Source organism: Gopherus evgoodei, chromosome 6, assembly GCF_007399415.2.
Source record: "Gopherus evgoodei ecotype Sinaloan lineage chromosome 6, rGopEvg1_v1.p, whole genome shotgun sequence".
Lineage (NCBI taxonomy): Eukaryota > Metazoa > Chordata > Testudines > Testudinidae > Gopherus > Gopherus evgoodei.
In genome coordinates, this window is record NC_044327.1 from 121,317,708 (window position 1) to 121,337,503 (window position 19,796).

Here is a 19,796-nt window from a genome sequence, read left to right on the forward strand (position 1 = left end):
TAGAAGTTTCAAGGATGCGTAAGGTGTGATGAGACTTGGTTGGCTATTTAGGCAGGGACAATTATACAGAAGCTTGTAGGCAAAGGCAAGAAGTTAAAACTTTATGCAATAGACTCGGGAGAGCCAGTAAACTATATACTTAGGCTCTGATTCTGCAAGCACTTACACATGTAACTATGCACCTGAGTAGTTTAAAGGAAGACGGTCAATTGTACTATTCTGTGAGATCTACTCTTGTTAGCTGTTTGGGATAGGGGCCATGTTTGTGTAGTACCTAACACAATGGATCCTGATCAAGGCATCTAGGTGCTATGGCAATACGAATAATCACAAGAAATTCTGAGTGAGATAATATGGTCATACTGGATGAGTACGATAATGTGAAGGAAAATACGAATGTCTGAACTGAGACCTCTAAATGCTCTTCTGGGCCTTCTGCTACCTGGGGAATTCTTTGTATTGTAACCTGCCACTGACTTGATGGCAAGGCTTGCATTAGGATTATATGATCATAAAATAGAATGCACTAGTGAATATAGAATGGTTATTCATTAACTGCATAATGTTTCCAGATGAAATGTGCTCCATAAAGTATAATTCTCAGAGTACCAATATGCTCACTTAGTGAATCAATACTTCGACGTCTTAATATAACTGCTTGATTAATGCTGAATACACAGTATTTAGAGACATCTTTTATTTTCTCATTTTTTGTATGCTCTATCTACCTTGCTTAAAGGAAAGGAACATCCGTTTGGCTCATTCTAGCAGTCTTCAAGTTCCAAAAGTAAGAAACACTTCTTATTATGTATAAACTGAAATTTTGATTAACTTCTGCATTTTAACTAAAGCTAGCACTTATTAATTTACTATGCCCTGGTCTACACTACAAGTTTAAGTAGAATTTAGCAGCGTTGGATTGATTTAACCCTGCACCCATCCACATGATGAAGCCATTTTTGTTGACTTAAAGGGCTCTTAAAATCGATTTCTGTACTCCTCCCTGACGAGGGGATTAGTGCTGAAATTGACAACCCTGGATCAAATTTGGGGTAGCGTGGATGCAATTTGACGGTATTGTGCTCTAGGAGCTACCCCAGAGTGCTCCATTGTCCTCTGGACAGCACTTTGGACTAGCACTAGCCAGTTACACATGAAAAGCCCTGGAAACTTTTGAATTTTATTTCCTGTTTGGCCAGCGTGGTGAACTCAGCAGCTCAGGTGACCATGCCGTCCACCCAGAATGCTTCTACGCTCCTCCTATCATCTCCGTCTCTGAGGTTATCTCAGATTAAAAGGTGAAAAAAAATGCCCTCACGATGACATGTTTTCCCAGCTCATGCAGTCCTCCTGCACTGATAGGGCACAGCGTAATGCATGGAGGCATTCAGCGGCAGAGGTCAGGAAGGAATTGCTGTATTTGCTTAATAGCAAAAGTATCGTGCCTCACTGGCGATCCTGCCTGAGCCAGGTCGCTGTGTCACATGCGCTACGCGCTGTGTCAGCCTTGGGCAGGGGCATGACCGTTTTGTGAGTAGAGAGGCCATAGATATAGACATTGTATTAGGTAGCTTCTGTAGCTAGAGAAAACATTCCTGTCCATTCGGCAAAGTCTGTGGCAAAAAAAAGAGAAGCCCCATAGTCTAGTGATTATCATGTTCACCTAACACGTGAAACATCCTTAGTTCGAAACTGAGCGGAAACAGGTCACTGTTCCTTTTTCTGACTCCCCTCCTGCATTTTTACTCTTAGAACAGACCACGCTGTGAAATTTTACTTTGAATTATATCAATTATGAGTTAAATAATAGTGGTAGGTATGACCTCACGGTGCTGCTGGCTGGGAGAGCAGCCTGAGGCAGAAGCCTCCAGCTCGCATGATATTTGAGGCAGGACTGAAGCTCCATGAGGCGAAACTTAGAGGAGGATGACCTGGAGTCACTCCCATTCGGTGCTATAAGAGGAGGATAGCCATATCTGTCCAGGCACCCCGATTGACCTCACCGAGGTCTGCCAGCTGAGTGGGTCCAGTGGACGGGACCCCGGAAAAAAGGCGTGAAATGATTGTCTGCCATTGCTTTCACGGAAAGAGAGAGGGAGGGGGACCTGACAACATGTACTCAAAACCACCCACAACAGTTTTTGCCCCGTCAGGCATTGGGAGCTTAACCCAGTATTCCAATGGGCAGCGGAGACTGTGGGCATTGTGGGATAACTACCCACAGTGCACTGCTCTGTAAGTTGATGCTAGCTGTGGTAGTGAGGATGCATTCCGCCGACTTAATGCTCTTAGTGTGGACATATGCAATAGACTGTATAAAATCAAAGTAAAAAAAATCAACTTCTATAAATTGACCTAATTTTGTAGTGTAGACCTACCCTATGTTTGGCAGCCACTTCAAATGTGGAAAAGTTAGTCTCTTATTAATAACAGTATTGCCTAGAGGCTCCAATCAGGGATGTGGTGGTACTGTTCTAGGTGATGTACAAACACACAGTACAATCTCTGCCCTTACCCTTCTTCCATCACTTCAGTTGTAAGAGATACAGTCAAAAATATACAATTTATATGCAATCTTTACATACATACCTGAACTTTTCCACCTAATGTATAATAATCAGCTGTTCCTGTTTGTCCCTCAGTCTTGCCCTCATTAGTTGACTGAAATCTTGTAGGTCTCTGACTAGAAGTGCAAGCCTAGTGTAAGAGTGCTGATCCAGTATTGCATTAGATTGGATGTTAGTTTATAATCATTATATGTTTAATATGCTAATAGAATTGCATCAAAACACGTGGCTTGGAGGCTAGATCCAGCCTTCATGTTGGAATGATAGACTCAAATTCAGATTGGTATTGGTGTGACCACTATGGTACAGTGTCCATGTCTGGTGTCTACAATTCAAGAAGGATCTTAATAGATTGGAGAGAGTTAAAAGAAGAGCCACGAGAATGACTGAAGGATTGGAAAACATGCCTTATAGTGATAGACCCAAGGAGCACAATCTATTTAGCATAACAAAGGGAAGGTTAAGAGGTGATTTAATCACTTAAGAACCTACACGGGAAACAGAAATTTGATAGTAGGCCGACTGTTCAATGTATCAGCCAAAAGGGAGCACCAAGCCCCAGCCACAGCTCTGTTGGCCCGCAGCTCAGCTTTGCTGTCATGTCCTCTCTGTCCCCTGGCCAGCTCCACCTCTAGCCCCAGTTCCACCCCCATCCCCAGTTCCACCCCAACCTCTGCCTTGAAACTAAGCTCCTCTGCTGAGGAAGCCTTGGCTGTGCAGTAATGGAGTGAGGGCACAGACAGATTCCATTACTGATAAAGGGAGGCACAACAGGAGAAGTTTGGGCCCACTGCTCTAAACATTGCTGCTGTGGCAAAGCTTGCGTGCATCCTCTGCCTCTGCTCTGCAGAGGGTGTTTACCAGTAATAACAACAAAGCTTAAGAGGGAAGAGGAAGATGGGGGAGAAAGAATGGGCCTGGGCATGTTTGGTGATGGCAGTGGCTGCGGGCCTGACCAAAGGACCCAAGTAAATATAGTGAAGGAGCAGAAAAGCCCTTTCCTTTTTTTTTTAAAGGAGGAAATGAAGACATGCTATTTGAGGGATACTCTACTAGAAAATTTTGCTGCTTGATGTCAGTACACAGACTGTTGAAGCAGGGCACATACAAAACTGTGGAAAGATCTTGCATGTATTGCTCCAGTATGTTTATAATTTATGGGAAGAAAAATTATTTACCTTTGCATTTATATAGATGTCAAATATTCAAAGTTTCAATAAGTAATACTAAAAAAATGTTGTGGAAGGGATTTTAAACCTCATGCTAAAGGCTTAAGCCAATCTTTAACTATTAGAGATCAGGATGGGACCTGGTCTGTCTGCTGTGGGGTTTTTACACCTTCCTCTGAGGCATCTGGTTCTGGCCACGTTTGGAGACAGTATACTGGACTAGCTGGGACCTTGAGTCTGGTCCAGTGTGACACTTCTTGTGTAGGTTAAGTTAGCTGGTTGGAGGCCAGCATTAAAGAAACGAAACCAGAAGCTAAAAGCATAAAGCAACAGATTTATGTTTGTATTTCTTTGTCCTGACACTGGTAATAATGATTGCTGTATTAATTTAAATGTCTTGTTAATTATATTGGTTTTGCTTTTATATTTTTTTTTTGAAAAAATAATAAAATTAAACAATTGTAATTTTATGAAGAAACTGACAATACCTTTTTACTTCTGCAAGGAGTCTTGCATCTATTTCATGTATTTGGGGAAACCTTATATAATATATTCCATCAGTTATTTATGTGTGTGGTGGGCAGCATCTCTCTTTGAGTTTGTCCTGCTGCAGTATGTGCCATGCCAGTATCTTTGCAAATGAAAGAGATTGGTGTTTCTGTTTTTATCTTTTATTTTGTATCGATTTCAAAACTAGTATTACTCTAGCAGTGAAAGTCTCTTAGTAGGAGGTATTGCCATGGTGATAGTTTAGAGAAGTTCATGGGCAAGTGACACAAACACAATAAAAATCCCATTACTGTTAAGTGAAATCATTCAAGATGCTGATCATCTCCTAATATCACTTATGCATATAAACTCTTACCTTGTTGCCACCCAACCAGCGTGCAGGATTCCACAATAGCACCTCTTAACCCAGAGGATGACAAACCAGTTTGCAAATATAAACAGTTATACATTCTGTACAGGGATCATTTTAGCACCCCTGAAGTGCACCCACTTCTGAAATGAAACATAGCAGGCGTTTAACAGTGCACTGGTTTAGGGCAGGACATGAATAGCATTTCCATTTGAAACTTCATGGGGAGTGTAGGTAGGCAGAATATAATTATCAGAGTTAACCTGCAGTGCCTTAACTGAATTCTGACATGCATACTCTTATTAAAGATCCATGAGATTCTTAATGAGGTTAAGACCTTGTTTTCCATCTCATATGAAAGATGGCACCTCCAGTAAAACACAGCGCCATGAACGTATGCTGGGCATTGGTTCAATGTGGAGTCAGAGGAAAGAGTGCCCTTACTGATTGCCAGTGTCTCTTTCTGCATCACCTATCCAGAGGTGTTCCTTGAAAGTCTCTTCTCCAAGTATGGACCCAGCTTTATTTAGCTTAGTTTGTGGAATTGTATGAAATTTCAAAGCTATGTCTATAAGGGTGGGGTGTTTTGTTAAATACTAATTCAGCTCTTAGAATGGTCTGGATTTCTGACTGACTGAGTTTAGTTTTATTGAGTCTTCATATGTTTCCTTTTTAATCCAAATATCTTCTTCTAAGCTTCAGTTGCACTTGGCTAGTTTCTTACTCCTCTAGTAGATTAATTAGTTAACGTTTGTAAAAATGGAAAAGCATAATTGGCAGTCTGGAAGAATGAAGTTCTCCCTTTATACACAGAACAGGTACAGCCCAGCCAATGACAGCGTGATTATTTCCCCATATAACCTACAGTGTGCTGCTACCTAGTTCTTCAGGTATCACCTCTGAAAAGGAGTTAATTCTTTATGAACATTTGGTCTTAGACCTTTCCACTAACAACTGGATTAGGGCTAACCAACTCACTTCACATAGGTCAGCCAATAGCTGTGAGACACTAATGACACTAGGGAGCTTGTCACCTGGTCTAGATTTAAATTATTCACCTAGAAGTGATGATGATATCTGTGACCGTGATGTGGTTTTGAACATAGAGAAAGGGAAAATGATCAGTGTTTCACAGGAACTTAGTTACCTGATTCCCATTCTTGCCAATGGCAGTCACATACCCAAGGGTTCGTCTACATTGCATGCAGCTTTCGGTGGTGCATAGCATGTGTATATATATCCCCTAGCACGGATATAAATAGCAGTGTAGACTGTGAGGCATGGCTTAGGTAGGTAAAGACACCCCGAAAGTGTGGGTATGTACTCGAGTACATATCCTATACAGCTTTCTACTTGCCCAAGCTATTCCTCCCCATCTACATTGCTATTTTTAGCAGTGTAGTGTCCCTCTGCCTCTCTGCTGCTTTCTTTGTTGCCTCCCTGTAGCTGGAGACTTTCCCCACAGCAGGGAAAGATTCTGGCAGTGGGGAAAGGCTCTGGCAGGGAAGCAGCAGTGAGGAAAATTTTAACCTTTTCCCATTTGATTACCCCCCCTCCCCTTGCCAGAGCCTTTTCTTGCCTCAGGGAAAGGCTTCTACTACAGGTTGCTGCTGAAGCCATTCTCTTTCACCTCTCCTGTGCTAGAGACTTTCACTGCCATGGGTAGCTACACAGTGCAATGTGATCGCAGACTGCTTTTCATTGCTGCGTGTAGAGACACGTACATCCTACATCTCTTCCAATATTGTAGTGTAGATGTACCCTGAGTATCTGTGCATGACTTTGAAAACGCTAAATTTTTGAATAGTGGTCTAACTAATGTGCCTGCTTAAATTGTAAATTTCCTGCTACTTTCCCTTTTGCTTTCAGCTGTTGTGTCAATGTGTTCTCTCTCTGACCACAGCTAATGAAAAATTCAGTGGAGAAGACTTGGAATGTAAGCCAATCAGTTTTTTAAAATTTGGATATTAACTATATCTTACTGTCCTAAACTGCTGAAAGCAAACTATTCCAGCCTGCTCCTGTGCTCTTCAGTTTTATGTATTTTCAGCAGCTGTTGTAGTTATGGAACTAGAGATTTATGGGTTTCTAGTTTAGTAAATTCTGTATATCCCTTACACGTGTCAAAGATGTGTATTCCTGTTACTAGGATTTAAATATTTCCTCTTTCTTTTTTGTAGGCTTCTGTTGAAGGAATGAAGCTTTAAAAAGGAACTTACAAAATAAGAAAATGGGTGCAAACAGTAGCAGCATTTGTGAGCTCCCAGAAAATGAGTACTTAAAAAGATTATCGGGAGCTGAGGCTGTCTCTGAGAATGACCCATTCTGGAATCAGCTGCTTTCTTTTAACTTTACTGCCCCAACAAGCAGGTAAGAGGATGCGTGCTGAAGGACTGAACATTTATGACAAATACATTAGCAATGGTGCCAAATAACTCTGAATGCAAAATAGATTTGTTTTTCCTCTCTTTTTGGGAGACGGTAAGCATGTGGAAAGTCCACCTGAGCATGGGCTGTTGCAGTACCATTCTACCATATTCTCTCATTCTTGCAGCTTCTTTTCCTCCTCATTGCTGCTGTAATTAGTCTTCATTCTGCTCACAGCCAAGAAAGGTCAGCAATAGGTTTAGAACACTGTTTTTCTAAATAGACCATTGGAAATGCTGAAGAACAGATGGTGCCCCCTTGGCAGGACCTATAGCTTCCAGCTCAAGCAAATTAAAGCAATGATGAGGTTATGGGGTTCATCCTGCCAGTGCTGAGCCCCTTAAACTCCCATTGAATTTAATGGGAGCTGAGGGTATTCAGCATCTCAGGTGATTAGGCTGTAAGTTTGTTACTGGATAGGGTTCTTTATAGTTTGTGTTCTTGTGACATACCAGGATATAATCCAGACTAATGAGTAGATAGCAACAGAGAGTCCTGTGGCACCTTTCAGACTAACAGATGTATTTGGAACATAAGCTTTTGTAGGTGAATACCCACTTTGTCAGACGCATGACCCACGAAAGCTTATGCTCCAATACATCTGTTAGTCTGAAAGGTGCCACCGGACTCTGTTGCATTTTACAGATCCAGACTAACAGGGCTACCCCTCTGACTAATGAGTAGCTGTCTCACTCCTGTCTTGTAAAAGGCTCCCCCAGGCTACAATGCTTTGCTGCTGTAGCCTCCAGCCTGGACAGCTCATAAATGGTCTCCAGCATGTCAGTCCCTCCCAGCTATGTCGGGGTGTGTTTTGCCAGCCAGCCAGCCACAACTCAGCTTTTACCAGCCTTGGTTATGCTGCAGGGTGATCCCATCACATCCTTGGTTCTAGATTTTCCCCCAGAAATGTATGTCCTGTACTTCACAGCTCTCTCCTGGACAGTACAAATAACTGAGTCTGTTATTTATTCAAGGGAATAATATGCACACAACAAGTGGAGTTACCCAGACACTTTAACTTGAACATACTGGATTAGATAAAACTGTAAAAGAAATTAACTACAAACAGGGAGATTTTAAGTGACTCCAAATAATGAGGCATAGAAGTGAGAAATAATTACAAGAAAAATAGAGCGAGAATGCTTACTGGTGCCTAATTTAACAGATTACATTGGATTCAAAACAAAGCTTTCTCACCACATGCTTTCAGCAGTCTTACTGACCAAACTCTTTAGGTCAGGACCCCTGCCCCAGAGTCCAACAGCTGCTTCTTTTGTCTTTTCATGTGCAGTAAATGCAATGTCAGAAAGAATGGGGGCGGAGAGGGTCTCTTGGGGTATTTATTCTCCCTATCAGTCCCCGCCCCCCCCACAGCCCACCCACTGGCAGTCCTGCCGATCAGCACCTCCTTCTCCCTCCCCCACCCCGATCAGCTGTTTCATGGCTTGCAGGAGGCTCTGGCGGGGAGAGGGGAGGAGCGAGCCCACTGCAGGCTTCGAGGAGGAGGCAGGAAGGAGTGGAGTGGAGGCAGGGCCTGTGGCAGAGCCAGGGGTTGAGCAGTGTGCACCCCGCGGCACATTGGAAAGTGGGCGCATGTACCTCCAGCCCTGGAGTCAGTGCCTATACAAGGAGCTGCATATTAACTTCTGAAGAGCCACACGTGGCTCCAGAGCCACAGGTTGGCCACCCCTGGTGTAGGGTGTGAGTACAAGGGAGTATTCATCACAGTTGTGTCCTAGCACTTAATCATGAAAAAATATTTTGATCTTTAGTGGCATTTTAAAATTTAAAGTTTCTTTTTGCTGGACAACTGGGAGCAGGGCAAAAAGTCTATCCTGGCTTTAGGGTAACAGTACAAAGCTTGGCTCTGCTGTTCTTCACTACTCCTATTTCAGACTTGTGGAGAATCACAGATGTATTGAAAGTGAATCCAGCCCTTTGGGTTCACATTTAGTCCCCAACACAAGGCCAATTGCTTTTTGTCTTCTGTCCATCTCTTTTTGCCTATTTTTAAGCATGTTTTTACCAATGCAACTGAAAGGATTGTCTCATCTCCACAAATATAAAAGATCTTGTCATGAGCTGTCTAACTGCATCTCAATCATACCATTGATCAGACACTTTCCTGGCTTCATGTTTGAGTAGCTTCCAAAGCCAGTTCCTTGTCATACTCAGTCCAGTGGAACACAATCTTATTTCAGGCTTTTCTGTGTATTTCTGTAAACTACTTGTGCTTATATACAAATGTATATATAAAAAGTCTAAATACGAAGGTGGGTGAACTTGAGTGCCTTGTATTGCATGAGGAAATTGATATAATAGGCATCACGAAACTTGGCAGGATAAGGATAATTATTGGGACATAGTAATACCAGAGTACAAAACGTATCAGAAGGACAGAACAGGTCGTGCTGGGTGAGGGTGTGGCACTGTATGTGAAAGAAAGCATAGAGTCAAATGAAGTAAAAATCTTAAATGAGCCAAACTGTACCATAGAATCTCTATGGATAGTAATTCAGTAATTCCCTTCTGCTTGAATAATGAGAATATAGCAGAAAGGATATACTACTGACCACCTAATCAGGATGGTGATAGTGATGGAAATCTTCAGATGATTATTTTATAAAAATAAAAAAATCAATAATAATGGGGGATTTCAGCTATCCCCCATATTGACCTGGTACATGTCACCTCAGGATGAGATGCAGAGATAAAGTTTCTCGACACCTTAAATGATGGCTTCATGGAGTAGATAGTCCTGGAACCCACAAGAGGAGAGGCAATTCTTGATTTAGTCCTAAGTGGAGCACAGGATCTAGTCCAAGAGGTGACTATAGCTGAACCGCTTGGTAATAATGACCATAGTATAATAAAATTTAACATCTCTGTGGGGGAGGGAAACCAATTTAGCCCACCATAGTAGCATTTAACTTCAGAAGGGGAACTACACAAGAATGAGGAAGTTAGGGAAACAGAAATTAAAAGTTATAGTGGCAAAAGTGAAATCCCTGCAAGCTGCATGGTAACTTTTTAAAGGCACCATAATAGAGGCTCAATTTAAATGTATACCCCAAATTAAAAAAACATAATGAGAGGAGCAAAAAAGTGCTACTGTGGCTAAACAACAAAGTAATAGAAGCTGTTAAAGTGGAAGTTAAATCCTTTTAAGGAAAAAAGAAAGGAGCATAAACTCTGGCAAGTGACTTGTAAAAATATAATTAGGAAGGTCAGAAAAGAATTAGAAGAACAGCTAACCAAAAACTCCAAAAGTTACAGCAAAACTTTTTTTTTTAAAGTACATCAGAAGCAAGAACCTGCTAAGCAACCAGTGGGGCCACTGGACAATCGATATGTTAAAGGAGCACTTGAGGATGATAAGGCCATTGTGGAGAAACTAAATGAATTCTTTGCATCGGTCTTCAGGGCTGAGGATGTGAGGGAAATTCACAAACCTGAGCCATTCTTTCTGGGTGACAAATCTGAGGAACTGCTGTGGATTGAGGTGTCATTAGAGGACGTTTTGGAACAAGTTGATACATTAAACAGAAATAAGTCACCAGGACCTGATGGTATTCATCCAAGGGTTCTGAAGGAACTCAAATGTGAAATTGCAGAACTACCAACTGTGATATGTAACCTATCACTTAAATCAGCTTCTGAACCAGATGACTGGAGGATAGCTAATGTGACACTTTTATTTAAAAGGCTCCAAAGGTGATCCCGGCAGTTACAGGCTGATAAACCTACCTTCAGTACCAGGCAAATTGATTGAAACTATAATGAAGAACAGAATTATCAGACACATAGATAAACACAATTTGTTGGGGAAGAGTCAACATGGCTTTTGTAAAGGGAAATCATGCCTCACCAATCTACAAGAATTCTTTGAGAGGGTCAACAAGAATGTGGACAAGGGGGATCCATTGGATATAATATACTTAAATTTTCAGAAAGCCTTTGACAAGGTCCCTTACCCAAGGCTCTTAAGCAATGTAAGCTGTCATGGGATAAGAGGGAAGGTTTTCTCCTGGATCAGTAACTGGTTAAAAGATAGGAAACCAAGGGTAGGAATAAAAGGTCAGTTTTCAGAATGGAGAGAGGTCAATAGTGGTGTCCCCCAAGTATCTGTATCAGTATCAGTACTGTTCAACATATTCATAAATGATCTGGGAAAAGAGGTAAACAGTGTGGTTGCAAAATTTGCAGGTGATACAGAACTACTCAAGATAGTTAAATCCAAAGCAGACTGAAGAGTTACAAAGGAATCGCACAAAACTGGGTGATTTGGTAACAAAATGGCAGATGAAGTTCAATATTGATAAATGAAAAGTAATGCACATTGGAAAACATAATCCCAACTGTACATATAAAATAGTGAGGTCTAAATTAGCTGTTATTAGTTAAAAAAGAGATCTTGGATTCATTGTGCATAGTTTTCTGAAAACATCCACTCAATGTGCAGTGGCAGTAAAAAAATCTAACAATGTTGGGAATCGTTAAGAAAGGCATAGATGAGAAGGCAGAAAATTTCATATTGCCTCTATATAAATCCATGATCTGCATGCAATATTTAAGATGTGGGCATATCTGCCCATCTCAAAAACGATACATTGGAATTCAAAAAGGTACAGAAAAAGGCAACAAAAATGATATTTGGGTTATGAAACAGCTTCCATATGAGGAGAGCTTAATAAAACGGGGACTTTTCAGCTTGGAAAGAGACGATTGAAGGGTGATATAATAGAGGTCTATAAAATCATGACTGATGTGGAGAAAGTAAATAAGGAAGTGTTATTTACTCATAAAACAAGAACTAAATGATATAGGTCAGTTTAAAACAAACAAAAGGAAGTATTTCCTCACACAACGCACAATCAAGCTGTGGAACTCTTTACCAGAGGATGTTGTGAAGGTCAAGAATATAACAGGGTTCAAAAAAAAACTAAATAAATTAATAGATGGGTCCATCAATGGCTATTAGCCAGGCTGGCCTGGGATAGTGTCCCTAGCCTCTGTTTGCTGGGAGCTGGGAATGGGCGACAGAATGGATCACTTGATGATTACCTGTTCTGTTCATTCCCTCTGGGGCATCTGGCATTGGCCACTGCTGGAAGACAGGATAATGGGCTAGATGGACCATTGGTCTGATCCAGTATGGCCATGCTTATGTTCTTGCTTTTTCCTCAGTAATGATTAATCTGGGTAGATTATTAGTGCACTGTCATAAATTTGGTTTTTCTTCTTGGCATGTTTTAATAATGATGCACCCATGATAGGATGCATGTGGTCTAGATTCTCCTTGAAGGTGTCTTACTTTATATCACTTTAAGGGTGAGAGGAGGGCCTGAAAGCTATGTCAGCCTCACAGAACAATGGTGCATCCTGACTGCCTCTTCCCCCTTTTCTGGGGTAATACAGTCTAGCTACCTAGCAGTGGGAATTTGTGCAGTATTTTTCAAAGTGTTTTGGGGTAACTTTGTCCATCTACCACTTAACCAAGGCTCTCACTATACTCATCTTCTGCATCACTGCATCTGCCCTCCTCCATCCACTCCGACAGGCTCTCCATCCTTGTTATCATCATCCCACTAAAGTTCCCAAGAGTTCTACCTACACCCTCCCACATTCTTACCACCATATCAAATCCAGAAACCACATTCACAGCCTTCTCGGCCTCCACCTCCTTACCGATGATGACATTTGGCACAACTCCACCCTTTCCACCTCCCACATCTTTCCCCATCACCGTCTCTTCCCCTCTCATGTCACCTTTCCTAACCTCATGCACATCTTCCCACTTGCTCTTCCCTTTCTCTTGCTGTCTCTGAAATGCCTGCTCCATCTCTAAAGAGATCTCCATTATTGATGATGTCGTCTTATCTTTCTCCCTCTAGTTCCTGACTCTCTGAGACCTGGATCCCTTTTGTTTTGTCTGACACTGCCTCTGCAACTTCCTTCTTATGAAGGCCTGTCCTTCTCTCACATTGCCTATACTGGATCAGACTTGCTGCTTCCAGCCCCTTCCTCCTCTTGGTTCTCACTCTTTCCCCTTTTGAACAGCGCTGCCTCTGACTCACCTCTCCATGTTGCTGTCATCTTCTGTCCACCCAGCTCTGCCCACTGATCCTCTTATTTTTGGTTCTTTTCTCTCTGTTCCTCACATCACAATCTCTTATGCATATTCTCGGTAACTTCCATGTTGATGATCCATCCAGTCCCCCATGGTTGCACATTTCCTTGTCCTAAGCTCTTCATTCGACCTTAGTCTTGGCTCAACTCTCCTGGTCACTCAAAGGGCTGTTCACTTGATTTGGTCTTGCCAAGCATTGCTCTGTCCCTGATTTCTCTGTTGCTGAGTTTGAAGATAGCAGGCTCTCTCTTAATTAGTGGAAGCATTGTCTGCTCCGAAGAAGTAATGCATCTGAAGCAACTACATCCAAACTATTTTATTGGCTATGCTGAGTGCACCAAACTGTTTGCAGTCTAAGATGACACATTTAGCTTTTACATGTTTTCACTGAAAACGTGCTGTATCCATTCTGGACTAATTTTTTCTGTCATCTTGAAAATACTTTTATTAATAAGGAGCTATTTTTCAAGTGAATTATAGAGAGAGTTTTGCTAATCTTCAAATATTAAGTTTTAAACATGAATGACAGACTGAATAAAGATGGGAAGATATTATATTAGAAATGTTAGTAAAATATAGATGTGATGTTACATCAGTCCAAACCTTATTTACTGTAGCTTCTAGGTGGTGGTTAGCTGTAAACTTGATGTTCCAAGGACTGGTATAAGACAGGTATGGGGTGCCTATTTGGAATTTTCAGTAGGGTTTCTTACAGTTGGCAGGTGGATTGAGCCTCGTGCCTGGGTGTAGGTGACAGTTCAGCCAACTGGGAGATGGATCATTTCAATGGTATTTGGTATGTGGGAGTTGGTCTTCAAGTGGATGTTCAGATGAGAAAAGTGGAGGAATTAGCATCCTGAAGGCATGCATTGTGGTCTTATCTAGAAAGATAAGGGAATGTTCTGTCTTCTGCGGAGAGGAGGGTTGAATGAGGGAATATCCAGGAGCCTAATGGAGGATCTAAAGGAGGGATATGAAGGGGTTGGTTTGCTTGTAGATGATCATAAGGGTTTGGGAGGTGGGAAGCGTAGTGAGAAGGAAGAATAAAGTTGTGACAAACTCACTTCTGTACTTTCGTGGTGCAATTGAATGAGGAAAAGCATACTTGTTTGCTAAGTATTAAGGGCTAGGTGCAATTGAATGAGGAAAAGCATACTAGTTTGCTAAGTATTAAGGGCTATGTACATAGTGTTAAAATTATATTGTGACTTTAGTATATTGTTTTAATATTTTGAAAATATTAAACAGTATATTGATTGATGGAGAAATGTTTTGTTTTTTTTTTCCTTGAGGGAAGTCTGTCTCTTGGGGTCTATTCAGCAACCTTTACTTGAGTGAATGTCACAGTGTCAGGCCCTGTCAATGTTTTGGTTCTGTATGAAAATCTGGAGTGATCGGATCAGGAATGGAGACTGATGTGAAGAATTCAGCGTACTGAACACCAGATGGTGCTCTTGCATGACAACTAGAATAGATATGTATTTTTAGAGACATAGTTCTGTCTTCTATGTGGCTTAATAATTAGGGGGAAACATGAGTGTTTCTAGTTAAGCTGTGCCTAAGAAGTTCTGCTGTTTTACAGATGGTGTCAAACATTGTTCCCTGCATGCCACCTTAATCCAGTGGCTGAGCTGGATAATCTTACTCACATGAGCAAAATAAGAGTTCAACTGTCATTGTAAAAATGCAAGGTCAACCTTGTTAAGAAATCAGGTGTTAACCATGCTTTATTACAGAGGGTATTAAATATAGCTATTCCTGTTCACCCCAGGGAATCAGTCGTTTTCAACAATGGCTTGAAGGGGTCAGGTTTGTCACTTGTCAAACATGGCAGATATTTTTTAGTTTATTCTAGAATTATACCTCTTCATTTTAGTCTTTTGCAGAATTGGATGGTTTATCAGTAGATGCTAGTTTTCAGGCTTTAATGAAAAACATATCAATGCTAAGTTGAGGTAACTAATGGTGACTCTTCAGGGGGATAGTTTTTCATAAGTGGTGTCAGGTTAAATTGGGCAAGCTCTTACAAAGTTCAAGTGGATGCCATCTCCCATGAGGATGTATATGTGATGTTAGCGTTGGCTTTTTTAGGTTTAGTCCTCTAGCTAGTAATGTCAGGAATGGGGAAGCTTAAGGGGAGTTTTCTTCTCTCTTCCTGACCTCTGAAACTTCCTGGGTGTTGGGGCCAACAAACTCTTATCTGTTACCTGCTCCAGTTGCTTCCTCCTCCCTCCCTCCCCCTCCACCAGCTATGTGTGCTTTTTGCCTCTTAGTCATAGGAGGAAGTACACTCTGGGTGATGCAACATGCCATCTGTGAGGAAAGTGGGTGATATCACCGTTGCTATAAGAAATATTATGTGTACCTTTGATTGTTATGATGGGGTTCTGCCATGTAGTGCTAAGGAGACAAGTGTGTAATAGCCAGAAGAAGAAACTGAAAGGGAAACTGCTCGCTACCTGCAGCCCCTTTGGCATGAGTGATAAGCAGCAGGGGCAAATGTGTGACTCACTCTGTACGAGTGACATTTGGCAGCTATTGCCAGTGGGACCTCAGCAGAGTTTATGGGTGATGAAAGGTGGGCACTGCATGTGTATGTGGTATTATAGGGGAGCAAGCAGTGACCTCTGTTAGGTTGCCCAACGCTTTCCATTATAGAGCATTCTGCATCCTTATTTTTGAGGCGCTCTAATACTTCTGTTTGTAGTCTGACTGTGGGTATTCATCAGGTGGACTCTCCTCAGGCTATAGAAGTGCCTTTTCTTTATCCCATGAAATTCCCTTTGTTTCAGCCCCGTTGTCATATACATCATGATAATCTTTAATTGCATGATCACGTGACTTTTTTTCCTAACGGACTCCTGGCTCGTTCAGTTCACAGGATGGACACACAAGGAGGCTGAATTAAGGTTGCATAAATTTGGCATTTCCTAACTTTCAGTTGCTTGACGTTGCAGCCTAAATAATGTTTTTGTGTGCAGAAAAACTGTTAACAGTCTGTAGGCCTTTATCTAGCTTTGCCTGGTTTTAGGCCAAGAGCCATGGGACATGACATGTGATGTGTGAGCTTTGCTCTCAAGTCAGGCACAGCAATGCATTGCTGAGGGGAATGTGGCCTTATTTTTAGTACTGTTGTTAGTTACAAAGCTTTCATGATGGAAACCTAAAACAGAATTAATTAAAGCATAACTTGCTGAAAATCATATGCTTAATACTTACCGTTCCACTTTGTTCTTTCCCTTGAGTTTTAGAAATGGCTGGTTGAAGAATAGTGTGCATGATTCTTAATGGAAAGACATAAAATGAACAACGCTTATGTTGCCTTAATATGGTACGTTTTTAAAATTGGTACAATAAATTATATGTAGCTTTTCATTCGACGTCTTTCTTATGAATAGTCCATTAAAGTCAGCATTCCCACAGTATGAATTTACTGAATGGGCTGATTCTTCTCAGTTTTGTGAATGATGGCAAGGGAAAAGCTTTGCTTAGTCAAGGGAAAAAGGACCAACACGGCTACAATAACACTGCATAAGGGAAAAAGCTGTCAGGAAAGCTTCCTCTTCTCCCCCTTTCCCCCCGGGTGGTTGTCTACTACAGTTGGGGTCTTATTTATGCCTTATGAAGACTCATCCAGTGTTGTAACGTGTGTAACTGCAACTTGTATGGGTGGTATTCTGACTGATGCTTTGAGCCACAGTGATTTTTTTTTTTAAGTAGAAATTCTTTTTCTGATGCTTTGACGTCATTAAATTAAAAGGAGAGTGGCTTCTTGAAAGAAGAATATTACAACCTGTCAATCTTTTCACATGGTCAGGCAGCAATTTTTACTCAGTCTCTGTTACTGTGATGCTTTTGCTGAAGTCTGTGGGCCAGATTCTGGGTCAGTTACACTGGTATAAATCCAAAATAACTGAGTTGAAACGAACTTTAGTTACTGTAGATTAAATGCATTGATGAGTGCTCTAACCACTTCTGGACTGGAATTATGCTATAATAATTGAGAACAGAATCTGGCCCTCTACTAATATTAATCTAGAGACGAGACCAAGCTGAATATAAAAACCTAAAAGGAATGATAACCATCAATTTTGGGCAATAAATTGCCTATCTTAGACCTTTCCCCAATCTTTGCTTTTTAAAAAGACTATTTCTTACTGGAAATTACTCATCAGTGAAAGAAACTCCTTGTGCTATAAGAAGTGATTACAGAAAGAGTAACACAAAATAAATTCCAAAAAAATAAAAACATAAATATTAGAAGGTGCTAATAGATTAAAAAGCCAGTTCAACAAAGCAAAACAAAATTCTGGATTGTCCAAACAAAATACTATGGATGAATAGTGATTAGTGTAATACAAGAGTCACTCAATCCGGATAATGGCTCATAATAAGAGTGAGAAATAATGGATATGTTTGGTTCACTGGCAGTTCTGAAAAATAATAATAATAAAATCATGTTTGGGCCTTTTAAACTGGTTTTAATAAAAGTTAAGGAAATTTGGAAACAAAGGGTGAGATTCACAAGGGAAATGAGCACATTTCAAAAGGGGTAATTGTCTCCTACCCACCATTAACTCAGTAGCCCAGTGGTTAGGGCACTCGCCCAGGATGTGGGAGGAAGGACTGGAACTTGGCTGTCTTCCCTCCCAGATTAGTGCCCGAACTACCAGGCTGTAGTCATTCTCTTGCTCTCTGACTTAATGAGTATTTAATTGTTTATACCAAGTGGAGCAGCTTTCACAGGAGAGAGTGAGGGCTTGTCTACACTGGCACTTTTACAGTGCTGCAAATTCCTTGCTATGGGGTATGAAAACCCACCTCCCTGAGCCCTGCAACTTTCAGCGCAGTAACGTGCCAGTATAGACGGTGCACCAGCACTAGGAGCTGCGCCCTTCATCGAGGTGTTTGTTTTTTTTTTTAGAGCACTGGGAGAGCTCTCTCTCAGTGCTGTGCCGAAACTACACCAGCCACATTAAAGCGCTGCCGCGGCAGCACTTTAACGTTGCCATTGTAGACAAGCCCTGAGACTTACCCAGAATACATTCCTAAAGCCTTGGTTAGGGCACTCACCTGAGAGGTGGGAGACAAGAGTTCAAGTCCCTGCCTCACGTCAGGCAAAAGGGAGTTTAGAACTTGGGTCACCAACGTCCTGGATGAGTGCTCTAACCGCTCGACCGTTGGATAAAATGAGGTCGTCATCCTCTTCGGTTTTGTGAATGGGACCTCAGGCTTTGTTAATCTAGCCAGAAACATCAAAATGTGTCATTTCAGAAATGAAAAAAACGAACCATGTCACAGTTCAGGGCTGCTGCCCCTATATTCTACCTCTATAGTCCAGCAAGGGCACCTACTCTCAGGTTTGCGGCTCCTCTGGTTGTCACCTCTCTTGGGTGGTGACTTGTCTTACCTCCTTCTGTCCAGAGTATTTCTAGGCTGCACAGCTTCCTGATTGTACTGTGAATTGCTTTCCTCCTCAGCAACAGTTAATAGTGCAGTTATCATAGTTATAAGTTACCACACAGTATTTCCTCTGCAAGTCTACTTTATTCTTAAGGTAAAAAAGCGTTACAGAGAAAACATTAATAAAAGAATCTACACACGTGCAGTTGTTCAACATTCTACCCAAAGAGTTCCCTTTATGGTCACCAGTTCATCACAGTCTTATGGGATCTCAGTAGGCCAATTCATCCATTTCTTCCCTAAGGATTGAGGCCCTCAATGGACTAGAGGTCTTGTCTGTGGCTGGTTCAGGAAGAAGACTCTGAGCAAGTTTAAAATCAATTTGGCTATTTCTCCAAAAATGCTTTCTTTGTTGGTTGGTCTGTGTAGAAAGCAGTCTGAAGTAGTTACTTACCTCTCCAGGGAGGTGGCTTCAAAGGGCTGATAATAGAGGAAATATATTAGCATCCCCCTCCTACTGGAGAAAATACAGACAATGTACAAGAATATATACACAATTGCATTTTGAATGCAATGGACCTCAATGGTATTGACCCTAATTCAGTAAGGTTTAACTTAACTCAGTAAACTTTATCTTAATTCCATAGGGTTTGATCAGGATATTGTCAGTCTGTCACAAACCATTTCAACATTTCTGATTTTTTTTGGCCAAACTTAATTGCTGAATCTGACACAAATTCATGAAAAGTTTTGGTTGATACAAAATTTTGCATTGCAGCAGATTAGTTTCATCTAAAAAATGTTGTCCAACTCTACTCGACATCCACTGCACTCTCTCACTTATGAGTTGTGAAAGGTTGACCTTGCCTTCCTATAATGTTTCTGAAATGCCTTTTGCTTTTTATGTGAACATATTAAATTAAAGCTCCCACCCTTCAAAAAACCCAAAATGTATGCAATGGTAAATTGTGCAGTGAATTCGAGTGGGTTTTTGCATGTTCAATGCACCGCTAAATTAGCTTCCCAAGCACGTATAAATCAACCTACATTTGCTTTGAATGTTGCTTAAAGTGCTACTGTTGTTTTTTAAAAATAAAGTACTGTGAAAATAAATTACCCCGCTCCCCACCCAGAAAGTGTTCACAACTTGGTAAAATCAAAACCACTGGAAGGTCCAAAGGCACTATCGAAAGGTAATATATTTTATTGGACCACCTTCAGTTGGTGAGAGACAGCTTTCT

General features: G+C 41.2%; 1 protein-coding gene across 4 annotated transcripts in view; it reads left to right on the plus strand.

Moving 5' to 3' along the window:
* Positions 1-19,796, plus strand: part of DYM (dymeclin) — a 349,716-nt gene that overhangs the window by 16,129 nt on the left and 313,791 nt on the right. For 2 of the 4 annotated variants that reach the window (XM_030565834.1, XM_030565830.1), the window contains exon 2: positions 6,776-6,965. In XM_030565834.1, the coding sequence (XP_030421694.1) occupies positions 6,826-6,965 (140 nt within the window). In that variant the 5' untranslated portion in view covers positions 6,776-6,825. Of the gene's footprint in view, positions 1-739; positions 788-6,775; positions 6,966-16,439; positions 16,484-19,796 lie in introns of those variants that run through there. The other 2 variants (XM_030565831.1, XM_030565833.1) reach the window with 2 other exon arrangements.